Source organism: Opisthorchis viverrini, assembly GCF_000715545.1.
Source record: "Opisthorchis viverrini unplaced genomic scaffold opera_v5_147, whole genome shotgun sequence".
NCBI classification, from domain to species: Eukaryota; Metazoa; Platyhelminthes; class Trematoda; order Opisthorchiida; family Opisthorchiidae; genus Opisthorchis; species Opisthorchis viverrini.
The window spans coordinates 94106-109644 of NW_008751803.1; the positions used below are offsets into that span (position 1 = coordinate 94106).

The window sequence follows — 15539 nt, forward strand, 5'->3', positions numbered from 1 at the left end:
TATATATATATATATATATATATATATATATATACGTGGTACCTGCTTCCCATTGTCCTGGTAATCGTGATTTTTCATGCTTGTTTCTTTGCGATCAGTGACACCATTTCAAAGAAGTGGTACTCCATGAGATTTAGAAAAGATGGAACCGGTCGCGTTCTGTCAGAGCCCTCAGCAGCCTCGTTATGTGTATATTCCGCCCAGACGATGTACCGCGATATCTCAAATGTAGTACCAAATGAAATATGAAAGAAGCTTTGTACGGTATATTCGGGCGAAGGATACCGTAAACAAGAGAGTTGGCTAGAATTTGGAAGACGTATGATTATTGTGTTCTGTCAACGAAACACTTTTCGAGCGTCTATTTGGTGTTTTCTTAATTCATCCCAACATCCTTTCATTTGAGAGCAATTTTGCTTCTTCCAGATTTCGCTTTCTGGATTGAACCAGTCCACTAAACAAAACGGTCCGCACCAAGGACAGGTTATCTGTGGTGAGTTTTGTTTTGAAGGGCCTAGCTGACGCAGCCAAAACTATGTAACCTTGTGCTCAGTAGTGCATTCAGATCTATGTGGCTTGAGCATGCAGAGGCAACATTTCATTCTAGGGATGATGTTAAACTACGATCTTTGTCGGAAATGCTGAACCAGTCGTAGTAAAAGAAACACCTGAATGGTCGCCGAGACAACGCTAAAGTGACAACAGCATTGTAGAAACCAGTTTTAGCATGAGCTATGGAGGAAAATGCTTTGGTACTCCAGGTGATAACCGCTTAGGAATATTAATTCTCTAAAATAAGTGTTTGTTTCTTGAGACTAAAACTAGCCCTGCCAAACTTTTCTTGGAGAAATAAAAACTTGATATGATAGACGTTCGTTCATTGGTCATCGAGCAACAGAATGTGCCTGGCCGAGAAATAAATCAACATAATGAAACAGTGGACAGCGTCTAAGTGTCACAGCTAACCGTAATGAATGTTTCCATAGCGTGCCACAGAGAACTTTCTAAAGGCCTTTGATTGAGACACGCTTGACAGCTTTGTCAAGCAAATCAGTTATGAATAATATACATAATCGTTCGGCCATAACACCCTTCCGATGCGTAGCCGCCACGATAGCCCAAAAAAGTTCAATGGCTGAGATGCTGCGAGTTTACCCAAGCCTTGTCGGGGGCAGTAGAGGTGCAGAGATGGGTTCGAACCACGGATCTTCTGGTCAGTAAGTTCTCGCCTCAACTATAGAGCCATCTCGAGCTTGATGAATTGCAGCGATAGATCTCAAACAGTGCCCAATTCTTTATCACACGACATGAAAATGAAGCCATTTTGAATTAGTTTATGTGAAGCTCCAGTAAGTATCTCAAAGTACCCGCCTAAGACTGTAAAACTTATTTTCCCGTATATAGGGAACACTGGTTATAACTGTTCTTCAGAGATTCCTATGACAAGGTCACTCGATGAACGCATTGTCCGTTAAAATCGGGTGGTCTATTGTTTCTATTCAGTCATAAACCGAGGTGACAGCACCAGGAAGCAATGCGATTAGGTGTATAATAATATATTCTTTCATTGAGGAAGCGTTCGGATGGACTACACCGCGCTTCGGAGGATTTTCACTGAACATCAAGTGACACTGACACGCTTACATCAGAATGCCGAACTAATAATGATAACAGAGTACTTTTCTGAGCTACTTGCACTTGAATCAAAGAAAAACGGAACCAGATTGTAAAAGTTGGGAAGTGAGATATGTTGAAACGCTGTTCAGTCCACCTGTTTATTTTGCCAGCCGTTTTAAGCTTAGAAAGTACATGTTTTTAACCGATCGTCGAAGCAGCTATTTGCCAAAAAAATTATCGATTCGTACATTTATACTACTTGAAACATCACACTGAGTGGGTGATCGTCATGCCAGTCCAAACTTTGCGCAGAAGTTAGTGCATATTGACATATGCAACGTTTATTACTACACATCATCAAAGCACTTTTACGTACTATTTACCCGGATACCGGGACGTTTTGCCTTCAAATCTCACGTAATTATAATTCATCTGTTAATCCTATTCACGTTGTCGAAGAGCCTGTTTTACCTCTAGACCGACGTTGTCACCGTGCGTCACAGGTTTCTGACCGGACCAACAGTTCCACAGTTAGAAGGAAAAAACGATGTTTTCGTTGATTAGGCAGTATGAATGAGGTCGAAGGGAAAAAGGAAAGAACAGATTGTAAAGTGTTTTATTGTGAGGAGCTATAATGGTCTATCCATCTGCTTAACCCACATGGTACTTACTTACCTCTGGAATGGAATCCAGGGCGTCACAAAATCCCGTATCGTAGCATCTGGTGTTGGGAATTCCCTTCCTATTTTGCATACGGTCCCCGTGGCAAATCCACCGGTTTAAAGTGCTCAGATTACGTTCAACCTGACCAAAAATCAACTCAGTCCATCTGCGACCACATCAGATATGACGTCTTGCTGATTTGACCCTTTGCTTCATATCTTTTACTCAAGGGGTTAATGAACGCTGAGGACAACTGGGGAGATGCTCACTCAACTTGTGGAATCTGCTTTATTTCCGTTTGCTTGTTGGGTGATGAGGTAAGGCTCTCAAGCAACATTTGCTTCGGATGGGCGTCTGCGGTAAACTCCTGGCATTCTGGGCGTCTTATTTGGAGCGACTGGTCAGTAAAGGGTTCACAAGAATTTCGAGCAAACAATTTCAATTGTGAGTCATTTGTTGTTAATGGCAGCAGTTCGGTGGCACCACGAGGTTTTTCCATCTACTACCGGTTCATTGGATTGAAATGAACATTCTGTTGAGCGTGCAGACAGTAGATTTGTTATTAAAAATGTAAAACACTCCTATGGTGGCCTCTCAGCACCGAAGTTTGAACCCTGAACATAACGTATGGTAATTGCAGTCCACGGAGAGTTATCGATTAGATCAGTGAAATGGCCTAAGTAGCAGCTCAAATCCCCCCTCCGCTAAACACAGTCTTTCGATGCGTAGCAAAACGAAATCTATAAAAAATTCACTGAGATTCAGTTATGACTAACCTGTTTGGGAAATGTGCGTGCTCCTATTTGAACCAGAGTGTGGACAAGCGAGAAAAAACTGGCGTTTTGTCCATTGTACCATTCAGATGTATTATCTTATGAATGCTAATTAACCGGCATCCAGAATTCTTCGATTGAATGGTTCCAGACTCAGTCAAACGTACGGTCTGATATTCTGTGCTCATCTTGCACTCAAGGTAGGAACAAGCACGCTTCAGCGACAAACTCACTTGATCTATTGTTGATTTGCTCAGATCAATAAGCTAGCAAGTGGAGCAAAAGGCGTGTGGACACAAAGGCACTAATGACGGCACTACCACCGAAGGTACCAAACCTGGAAATAAGTCCCCCTGATGCATGTGTAGATCAAGAACAACACGGATCACTTTCACCAGAGATTTTGAACTCGCAGGATTTCTACTCTCCATTACCTGGATCGGACTGAAGAATCCGGTCGTGGTTTCTTCCCATTGCCAAACCCCCGTTTCACTGTAATTAGTTTTATTCTTTCTTGCATTGTCCTTTTCAGTTACTGGTAGCCCGAAAGGAAATTCTTCTCTGTATGAAGTTTAGTTTCTTAAACTCATTGGATAAAGTAGAACTGAGCGAGTTTTATACTGGTTATCGCGAGGTATATATCCTATTAGTGGTTAATAGAGTCTAATCTACGAATATGCTTTGAAGTATTGAAGGAAGTTGTGCGGTAGCTTATAGTAAAAGAACGTAATCCCTAGAATCATTCAAGGGTCCTGTAGAGGACATTTGTCCGACTGTGAAATCGACGTGGTAAAAAGTCCATTGTTGCTGCCTTCCAGTCAGGCGATTAAGTAATTAACAGTAGCAAGTAGCCTGTTGTCTCAGCATCGACTTTCTCATTATGCTTTTTGAGAGTCGACTATATCAACATTTTGTGTACCCTACACGGGGCTGCTGCAAACGCAAGACAATTATTATCTACTGTTTGGTTGGAACGGTTTATGAGGTAGTCAAATTTATGTCAGACTTACCGAACTTCTTGTCCAGTTTGACCGGCGATGTCTGCGAAAGCGTGTTGTTTGCTTTGAGCTGAGGTAACCAGTACATCAGGCGGGACTTGAGGTCTATCTGTCAAAGTTAAGTCGTTTTTTGGTGTCGAGTTTCCCACATTTGGTGATACCATGTACTGTGTCAATCCGGTTGAAGAAGAAGTTGGAATCAGTATCAGTTGAACTGGTCGATATCCATGTGGCTGACCAACATTCGCGACCAAGTTGGGTGAGATGACAGTTGGTTTTGGGACATTCAGAGAAAGACCATAAGCAGATGTATGCACAGGGGTGGATGTGGCCAGTACTGGGGTTGAAGTTTGTTGTTCCGATTCCATATGAGACGTGGGAATGCGCAGCGTTTTCATGTTTGGAATTAATCTTCCTTCCATGAGTGCTGAAGGATTGTAACGGTGGGTGAGAGTTCACCAAAGCTTTAGGTCTAGGTCACGTTTTGCGCAAATAGTATAAACAATGAGAAATAAGCCATCACCGAGTGTGTAGTGGTTGGAGGATTTCCAGCTACCAATAATCACATAGTGACAAGACCATTCGGAAGGGAAAGTGCACAACGGCGGCTTACCCTGTGTCTATTTATTTCCCGGCAAGCACTTTTACAGAAAGCAGGTTTCTGATATAACAGGGCCCTAGTAAGGTTCTTGCATTGCATACATTCGGATATTGTTAATGGATCAGGCGGCTGCTTTTCTGTTCACCGAGACTGGTAACTGATTTGAATACGTTTCGTTGCCATTTGAGGAGACATCGTCTGTGCCCACTTAACCATGCACTCCGGACCTATTTAGACAGACAGTGCGTTTTTTCGGTCAGTAAAAAAATATCCCAATAAACAAGTGGATTTTTTAGTCCACCATTACTGCAAAACAGTTGATTTCGTGCATCACCGTCTAACCAGTAGCTCAGCCAGTGTTGAGCAATAGCGCCAATCCGAAAATCTGGTAACAGCAACCGAGCTTTTGTCCTTCAACTTAACTTAGGCTATGCCAAAAAAGCCAAGAAAAAATGTACGTTTGTTTCATCCTCGTTGGTCATCATCAAATGTGCACATCTTGCGGAACGTCAGGGAGTTTCGGATCCTGGCATTTTGGCCAATAATTTAAACACTTAGCCGCACGAATGGCTGCTCAGTGTGAGTAACTAGCAACTGGGCAAGATATAGGTCTGCTAAATCCGTACTCATGAAATTCACATCAGGCGGTTTTGTGATGTCTGACTCTTTGAAACACGAGATAAAATGGCCATGATCGTTACTGGAGTGATCAAGTAAATAAGTAAATAATTGTCAATCACTCGCTTAATCTAATCTCCCAAAAATGAAGCAAAATGCCACAACCCAAAATCAGCAGTCATTCTTGTTGGTATCGCAGGATAATGAAGAACACTGTCTTCTGTTTTTTATTCAGTCAGATTACAAAAACCACAAGTTACCAATGATTCTGACGACGGATACCTAATCCATAGCGCTAGAGAGTCCCAAACGTGAACGGTGCTCTCTTTACAGACTATGTGAAAATTGATTTTACTGGGTACAAATAAGATTTTATTACTTTAGTTTAAGGAGCCTTTGATACCGATCATTTTGATCACCACTCCACGGCAGAAATACCTATTGTTGAGGAAGACATGGTGGGGCACCGGAAATATTTTTATTGAAGAAGGGAGAGCTATGGGATAACGTCCAAGAAGCAATGGTTTTCCTACTGCGTCTTTTCAGCGAGGAGTGCCAACATACTGGGATTAGACTACTTGTAATTGGCTCCTAATTATCAACATTCTGAGACCCAGCGTATGTCGGTTATTCTACACTTGTTCTCCTTTCCGCCCATCTACTGATATGATAAGATCAGATTTCTTTTATACTTGTTGACAATGTTATTGGCTGGGTTTTCCCAGAGTGTGGAAGACATAGGGCAGCTGCGAATAAACACAACAGTAGAGCTACTAAAAAAACAAATCATATGTTTATACCCAGTTACCACAAACACATAGTTGGACAGCGAAAGTTAATGCGGAACTAATGCGCACGAAATACAATGAAATACACAGGATAACACCCGGTAAAATGTTCTATAGATTATTAAGAAAAGCATACATTTTCTTATTGACTGTTGTGAGATTCGAGTAAACTAACAGGGAGCAGAAAGACAGTTGGGGAATTCTCGATGTACCGAGTTCACCTGAGTGCAGTATGGGTTGACTGAACCTGAATTATTCACCTTAAACTCACTGTGTTAATGTTTTAGTTTACTGAACAGCGATTAAAAACGCCGTTTCCCGTCACGCAACTACGGTTGAAAGCCCGTTACGGTTAATCGTGAATTAAACATTTAGCAGATACCTCTGGTGGCAGTTTGATTTTTTGTTATATATATCTATATATGGGTGCGAGTAGGGACAGAATTACATTGATTTGTTGTTGTATCTGTACGAGGTAGATAAGAACAATCTTTGGTGTTTGTCCATAGGGTGTTGTTATTGCGGTAACGGTAAGAGAAAACCGTGGAGTGGACACCAAAGAGACAACAATTAAAAAAAACAGCATGCAGTATTAGTTATCTCCAACGCATTCGAAAAGCCCGATTTATGACAATGGACTACTAGGCAGGTACGTGTTTACATTATCTTAGAAGCGATGTATATTTGCCTTGGTTGTCTTGTTGCTACGTTGCTTCGCACACTCGGTAGTATTGAATAGATTTTTCCTTTATAGCTTCAAAAAATGTTGACGATCAATCCATAGAATGAAGTAAAGAATCCGTATGGATAAAATGTACCACGATACTTATTGACTCAAAACATACGCATAGAGCACGACTGCGCCGTTGCATCTGCCTATTCTTGTGACAACCCCAATAAATGCGTATTATGATTGCGGTAGTCTTTGCGCAAATTTCATCATTATCCGTTTTCAAGGAAAGCTCATACATAAATTAACGAACTAACTTTAGTTGATCATTGTCCTTTCTTTGTTGGAGCTCCAAGGGACTGGTGAAGAGTGGTGCTTTTAAGAAAGGATCTTTTCATAGAAGAATACAACGTCCGTCACCTTGTACCGATGAACAAATTGTTAGCGTTATGCCTTAATGTGGGTGAGTTTATTGACTCTTGATCAGGTGGTAGTCAATCTAACTTCCGACCTTGGTGGTTGAATGTGCGTAACACAACAGTAAAGCACCCTATTCTAGTAGGATCCCAACTTGAAATGATGACCAAAAGTGTGCGGGACACAAAATTCCCTTCTTCCACAGTGCGTACTTTTTTCAGACATTCCAAGTATGTCTTGAATTTTTATTATATATACATATATATGTATATATTTGTAGCCCAGTGATGAAAACTTCATGAAGTCTATTGCTTCACTGAATACAGTAATAATCTTACACAAGCGATTAACCTACAAGAAGGTCGACTCGTATAGAGAATCTCCCTCAGTTGTGGCGTACGGTGTAGTGAGAAAATAACGGAATAAAAACACATTTAGATTTCTGGTTCTATTACATCTGTTCAGGTCGACCCAGACTTGGACCATTTTGTCAAAACTACCTTACAGTATCACTCTTCGAATTTGTAACATGTAAGAAAGTAATCAAATCAAACCTGTGACTTCGTCATTCAAAACATTGGCATAAAGTGTACAATAGTATAACAGCGTACATCTCAACGTTGTGCCAGCTGTATTCTACTCTTATTAAAATAAGCATTTATCTGCAATTCAGGTGAAAAGGATTTTGCGGAGCTGTCTTACTGTAAAACCGGTTCCTATTTGTGTAGCTATGGCACATGCCTCATGTTTGAACCTTCATGTGAAGCAGGAAGTTTTGACAAACTTTCAAACCAAATGCAAGAAGCTGTAATTGTCCATTGTCCAAGAATCCATCCCAACATCACTAGGTACTCCAAATAATCACGTGCCTCGCACCCTCGTTCAATCGTTTATTCTCACGTGATCTGGTTCACAGCACACCTGAACCTCTAACATTGTTGCAGGCCTAATCAGTTCACATACAACCTGTGTCCGACCGGTGTTGCTGTTTGATCTCCAAGTACAAAAAGCTCCTCCAGTAGCCAGTTTCGGTTGTCTACCTTGCTGCCATGACGACCTGAGACAAGCGGTTGCTCCTGGCAATACGTCATTGATCATCGTCAAGACACCTGGACAGAGTTGTTAACTTGTATGGATTATTCAGGTCGTTTCACTTCCGGGAAGCAGGCTACAGGAGAATAGGTGTTTCTCAAATAGTCCCGGCTAATATCTGTGAAAAATGATAGTTCGTACCAGTAAGTGAGTTACACTAATTTCAAAGAATTCCAAGTATATTAATGAAGGGAATACATCTCCAGTGTCCTCAAAATGGATGGATAGTTGTGAGAAAAAACGACAGCCAAACGGAGCTTGGGCTTTTACGCGTAAGTACTCCATTCACACTATTCGGTGAAAACTGCACATGAGTCGCTGAGCACTGGTGTGTACATGGACTTAAGGTGAACATTCACGGAGAAGTCTTTCTACTAGCTACCATTTCACCCGCGGTCTTTTGTTATCCTGCAGAACGGCCATGTGTATCCAGCGGGTTTAACATGTACTTCGATCACAGGCCACATAATTCCATTTCGCATAGATATTCACGGAGAAGTCTTTCTACTAGCTACCACTTCACCCGCGGTCTTTTGTTATCCTGCAAAACGGCCATATGTATCCAGCGGGTTGAACATGTACTTCGATCACGGGCCACATAATTACATTTCGCATACAGGAGGCAGCAGACTGACAGGGTGTGCGGCCGAATTCAGCCAACTAACTCATCGGACAAGGCACTTGTATTCCTTGATCCTTTAAATCGCTGGATATCAAATAATAAACATATGGCCTCCGGAGATTTATATTTTTCGGGTCTTTTCCTAGTAGCCACCAGTTCATTAAGGCCTATAAAACCATCGCCGTTCACTTATGTAGGCATTTCGTTGTCGTTTGGTTGAACGCAAGAACTTTATCCGTGAACTGCTTTCCCGGCCTTCAATGTCTGTCATAATGAGCGGGCCGTTGGCCAAGACAGAAAAGAAAATAAACGGACTGAACTGTTTTCTTCCAAATATTACCATTCACCGATACTATTCGATTAAACGGAAGCTGGTCAATCAATTGTGCGCAGGTGGTGTATTATGTTCTGGGCCGAGGTTTGAACTCTTTGCTGGTCGGGCACTCTGTTCGATCTTCAAGCAGAAGCATTATCACCATGGTTGGCACGCACATTTAAATTGCCAAAGTGCCCTTAATAAGCGTCCCTCTCAATCACCCCAATCAATATTAACTTGTGCTTATATTATTCGCTTATAAATGTGCATACAACCTGTTGTACTTTCGAAACAATCTAGACGTTGTGGAGGTGACACATTTATCAACCTAGGTCAAGTTGCCTTTGGCAATACCAGACGAAGTGTACGTTTAAAGCCAGGGGCCACATGATAGAACGACAAGCAGTTGGCCCGCTTATCTTTACGTCCGCTCAGTTGCAGTGCACGGTTGACTAGAGGTACGCACCGATGGCAAATGCAGCTAGTTGTCACAACCAGTAAGGCCACAACAACTCAGTTTCGAATGATCCGTCGGATGAAACACGAGACCGTATGCAAAAATTAGGATGGTCGAACTGATACTGAATTCTTATAATCTTTAAACGTACCAAACGTTTTACCCTGCGGACTTTTAAGAGCTGACGTTCAGTGACTTCTCATGATGGATGGGGATAATTCTACACAATATATCAAACAAATTCAACTTTGCCCCAAGAACGGCCGTATGGTCAAATTAATTGTTCACACGTTGGCGCGATGCTGAATGACTCGTACTATTGCACTGCGGTATAGTGGTTACGTAACATTATGCACTCAGGTGACAACAACAGCATATACAGCAAGCAGCAGACAAGTTAAAGTGATTCTTAACAGTGACATCTATTAGACCTTGATAAACATGTATATATAGTAATGTACTCGAACAGTGGATATTTGAATTTGAAGAGAAATTGCTTCTGAGCATGCAGGTGGAATAGCCGGTCTGTTGTGTTGGGTTGCCACCTAGACGGTTGTTGCGACCATTATTCAGTAAGCCGGAAACATCGTTCAACGTGAAAAATTCAAAACAGTGCTATCCACCAAAGTCGCTCTCAGCTCTCAGTGCATTTGAAGATAACTCGTCCTAACTGTGGCTATCATCAATCAATATATCTGCATTCCCGATGTTTTTCTTGCTAATTTCTATACAAGTACACCGTGCTATGCTGGTATTTCCAGACAATACCACAAAAAACCTCAATGTTGTATATTTCTGCCATTTCAGAAGCCTCTAGTCTTCTGGGATATACAGTTTGGAAATAATTATATTCACTATACTTTTTCCGGCTGTTAGAAATTACTCTAGGAATTCAGTTTTGCAAATGAGGAGATCGGAGCACACAACGTCAAGAATAGCGATGTGGCCATCTAAGAGTATTTAAAGCCTTAGGAGATCTCATTGAAGTGTACGCTGCTCCAACTTACTGGTTACAGGAGCCTTCCAGTAATGAGGCTTGGTGGACTATCCATCCAGATACCGATTCATATCAGTGTACAGATGACTTGCTCTAAGCAATACGCCAGTGTGACAGCTGTGAGTGTAGTCGGTAAGTGAAGGTGATGGGCTTGTTTTTATTTTTGAGCCGAACACTCAGAGAGCTAAACCCAACGCATGATGAATGACACTGTTATAAGAGCGAGTGTCTGCTTTTCCGGGACATCCGATCTTGGTATACTACAATCAGAAAAGCAGGCTGTAGATCATAATGTTGCCGCCGTAAGAAAAGGCGCCAGTTTTCTACCAAATATTTCCATGTATGAACTCAAATAAATCATTAAGCTAGTTTTTTGAAAGCTGTTTACGAATTGTTTTTTCTGTACTCATCCAGTGAATGTTTGTTCATCCAATTTCCGGTGCTCGCCACCTCTTCCAGATGAAGTCTTCACTCGTCCTTTTTGTTCATGTTATTGTTTTTCTAATTCTTTGTTTGTTTACTTACACGAGTGAACACAACAACCCTCGACCTACTACTCGTCTCAAAAATCATTTGAATAAACCTCCCCTATCATATCGAAATATAATACTCATTATTTAGTCTAACCCTGAAGCGAGATTGCTTTCAGCAAGTTGGGTTCAATCTACTGCATGTTTAAAGTGTGGAGTTGAAATTCTGTTATAGATGAGTCGTGTATTGGTGACTCAAAATGAACTCAAGTGTATCTCAAACTCACCATCAACCATCCTAGTTCTCACTTATTCCATGAACCACAGTGCTCTTGTTGCCGCTGCCATGTCATCGACACTTCTGATACTTTTGCTTCTCCAACCTAACAAAGCGAGTTTTCAGTACGCTTCATACATCTTGCACCTCGTGATGAAGCCCAAAAAGTGAAAACGTCGGATCGGAATCGCAATTTGTTCACTTTCATTTTGGACACTGATTTTCAGCCTGTGATGTGATGTAGCGGCCAGTGAGCGAATGCCGTTACATTTCATCCTATCTCTCGTCGTTGTTACAAACAAGATAACTATTCCAACCTGTTGGCCAGTCACAAAGCCATTCGATTCCGACTGAACTCATTCTTGATCGTCAGCTCCGATTTTTCTTTGACATCAGGCTTTCAACTACTTCCCACCTAAATTCTTGAAACAATAACTTTTCGTTCGTACGACGGAAAGGAAAAGATCATCAGTGGCATTTGGCACCGGCTAGCGTCATTGACTTATTAAAATTTTAACGCACGAAGACCTCAAATCCTCATATTACTCAAGAGTAATCACGGTCTGTGTGCATATCTTCCGACCGCGCCTCCTGGAAGACCAAGGCGCTTACAAGAAATCCCTGATCAGTTCCGTGCCTCAAATTTGCCACACAATACGAACAAGCTTATGCACATCCACTCTCAAGTCAACTAATAGACGCACATTACTGGCCATGTCAGTCGTCACATCGAGTTTTACCTTCCCAAAAATTTTAGTATTTTCCTACAAAACCGATGTGCGCATGTTCAGCGCACCGTGGTTCAGTTGGTAATAAGTTTACGGTCATAAAATAGTTACAAGCTCCTGCAATGGTGGGACAGAGTCTCTTCGACAAAAAATCTACCGCGGATGTCATAAGTTATCGTGTAACATATGCAACAGGTGCTACCGTCAGTTTTATAGTTTTTTTGGATATCTGTGGCAGATAAACGCCTCATTATATTGAGTAAAGTGCTAGCGGAATGAACGGTAGTTTGGAGCATGCCTAACATCTGGTTCTAGTTACTTCATACAGATGATTTTATTCGCATTCACATTGGTTTTGTTCAAACGGTCCCCCTTCTGTCCCAGCACAATTAATCTGGTAAGTTCTCAATAATATGAGAGGCTTCGTACTCAAGTTTTACTCGTATTTTGGCTCACCAGCAGTGCCTATCCCTAGCCGCGCCGAAGATTCGACTCCGAATATCTGACATGCGAGGTGGGCGGGTTTCAACCACTAAACTGGTTACTTTGGAAGCATCCAAACTATTAAATCTATATCGGGGATGTTGTTCGGGCTTGAACAACGCGATTGGTTTGCCGACAACCCACTAACTGTATTGATTGTATCAATCGAATTTTATGCTGGTTCTGTGCAGTGTTGTCGTGTAGTGCTTAGGTGCCTATTTGTTTGTACAAAATGTAGATATGGATGGGGGATTTTTTCTGTAATTTTAGCTTTTCCTCTAGAACGTCTCGGACATGGCATATACGTCAAAGGAATAAAAATTGCTAGTACTCGAAAAAATATGTTTATAAGGATGGACGATCGGCAAGGACGATGATCTTGGTAAAACCGTCTTTTTCTGCAACGTCGATCTGAAGGTATAGGCGATCACTTTTCAGATGGAAACGGTATAATATGAATTTACGCAGCGGAGAAAATGCATAGAAGAACACAATATTGGCATTTTGTGCGATAATCGATTGACATGTCCAGTGCTGCTCGTAAAAAAGGAACGGTTTCAGTGTTTCACTTACGGAACAAATTGGGAACAAACTATTGTCAGAATCAGTAAACCGACAACTGACTGTAGTACCTGGGATGTGATGTGGGATCTGATAATAAAAACGCAAAACATTCGGGCTAGGATAAGCAGGCTTCGCAAACGATTATTCAAGATTACAGTAACCTGAAATTTGAGTGACATAGTGGACCACAAGTTACCGATTAAATCAGATCTTAAGGGATGGTTTTTGGTAACTAGTAGACATATTTTTATAAGTTCATCATCAACTATTGAACTAACATTTTTCACGCAAAACACATGCTTGACCTGCATCATCTGTTACTGAGAAGCCTCTGAAAAAGCCTGTTTTCCACGTGTCTTAGAGTTATCCCCGTAAAAACGTGCTTAAACGTGAGCGGTGATTGTAAGTTCCTTTGTTCTCTTTCCCGCAAAGTGGTACGGCTGGGATTACTGTATGAGAGGGCGGCAAAATTCCAACGGTAAACATTAAAAACTATTTCAGTCTGATTTTCAGTTTAGCCAAGCTCGGGAAAGGTCATAGGGTTACACGTAAGCTCTTGTTCGGACAGTCCGCAGTTTTAATTTTCTTCTAATTTTTCTGTCACCTCAATCTAGGACTTCAGCAGTGTCTCAGCCCCCTACTTCCTGCAGATCACATAGCAGTTTGGCACCGATTGAGTGCCACAGCTGAACAATTCGCGCTTTATTTGACGTAGTATTCTTCTGAAGACAAAATATGTAACCGTGTAGGATTTTACCCAAAGACGAAACGTTTGTAAAACATATGTTTACGCAGTCCGCCTCTGCATATGTTTGGGTAACTTTTTTGTGAGCGTTTTATTTGAGGAATCAAAACAATTAGGTTACTTTCTTGTAATTGATTATTTGTGCGCAAACCTTAAAAATTCCTATGCCTTGTAGCTGATTCACCGTTCTTTTTTAAAGCCTCTAAATAATGCTGAACCCTAACGTCTCACTGAGTGAATCGAGGATGCAAAACCCATGAAATCAGTTTTCAGCATCTTTGCTACTGTCTGGAATCTCTACCCGGCCATACGTGACTTATTTGCAACCGCGATACCCGTATCAGTTAAACGAATTAGGCGCTGTTGGTCGATCCATTCATCACTGGAAAGTTTAGGCTGCTTGTGCGATGTAATTGGAATGCTAGTGGAAGAAAACACCGTTGTGGGCGAGGTGCTAACATACAACGCTGTGTTCTGGCTCATAAACATTCTGACTAACACGAATTGCCGAAAGCATTTATTAGCCCTCCTAGCACAACAGACCTTTCGATTATCTCTCCAATGTCTGGGAAAACCATATCGCTTACCTTTGTGTACTTCCGGTGGACAAGTGCAAATCTGTCCGGTTTTGTGCTGACTAGGATCTGTTGGCATTGTGTTCTGCACTACTTGTTGGCCAGGAGCGCCTGTATTGGCTGAAGGAATGCTATTCTGTCCAGTCGGTACGGCAATGTAGACCAACGGCTGGCGGTAAACAGGGAGCGTGGGAGAAGTGGACGGTTGCGGTGGCTGGCCTGGGATCATGTTAGAAATCAATCTGTGGATTGGCAATGCAAAAACAGCAGATGGTTTAACTCGGATGAATGTGCGAAGCTTGAACATCCCTAAGTACCAAAGCCTCAGACAGCTGTTTTGTCCATTCTGGCGCTCAGCAGCACGCATTCGAATGAATCGAGTAACCACAATTAACTATTCCTATTAAGCAGAATAAAAAACAACGCAAGGAATCAGAGAGATTTGGACTTCTAGGGATGGTGGCTTATTTTTCTTTGATTGTTGTACTTCGTGGTTGAAATAGACTCATTAATTCTGACTGCTTTATAGCGTGTTTGTTGTGCTGGAAATGCTAATTATATTGTACTGTATTATATATTGTAATATATTATTCATTGCTGAAGTGCCAATTATGTACCGAAGTACACATTATTTTAAAAGTTTCGGTGTGTTTTCATTGTAAGACAAATGTAAAAAAATCGTTACATAAACCACGAACTCTCTAAATACACTGATCGGTAACCAAACCTCTATGAAACGGAAACCCTCTACTTTGGATTTCTCAGCAGATTTCTTAAAATCTCTCTAATCTGCTAGGCTTTGGAATAGAAACCATTCATGATATAAGCTTACGAGTGACTGTGAATTACTCCCTTCCTTGAGGGAATTTCCCTTCAATTCAGGAGTCCAAAAAAGCACGATCAAAATTTCTGCACTAGAATGTTAGAAATACAATCCTATCAAAGTCTTCTAGACACCGGGCGAAAGTCACCACAAAGATATCTTTCACAATTGCATATTCATGACTGAAACTTGACGATAGGGTGTAAAAGTTCACTTAAGCGCTCAATGGTCTCAGTCACTGAATA

At 41.4% G+C, this 15539-nt stretch overlaps 1 protein-coding gene across 1 annotated transcript in view; it reads right to left on the minus strand.

Moving 5' to 3' along the window:
- T265_14133 (hypothetical protein) overlaps positions 1–14700 on the minus strand; it is a gene marked incomplete at both ends in the record, with an annotated part of 39424 nt that extends 24724 nt beyond the window's left edge. The window contains 2 exons of the mRNA XM_009172174.1: positions 4064–4478; positions 14484–14700. Coding sequence (XP_009170438.1) covers positions 4064–4478; positions 14484–14700 — 632 coding nt within the window. The remainder of the gene's footprint in view (positions 1–4063; positions 4479–14483) is intronic.
- Positions 14701–15539: the final 839 nt, after the last annotated feature.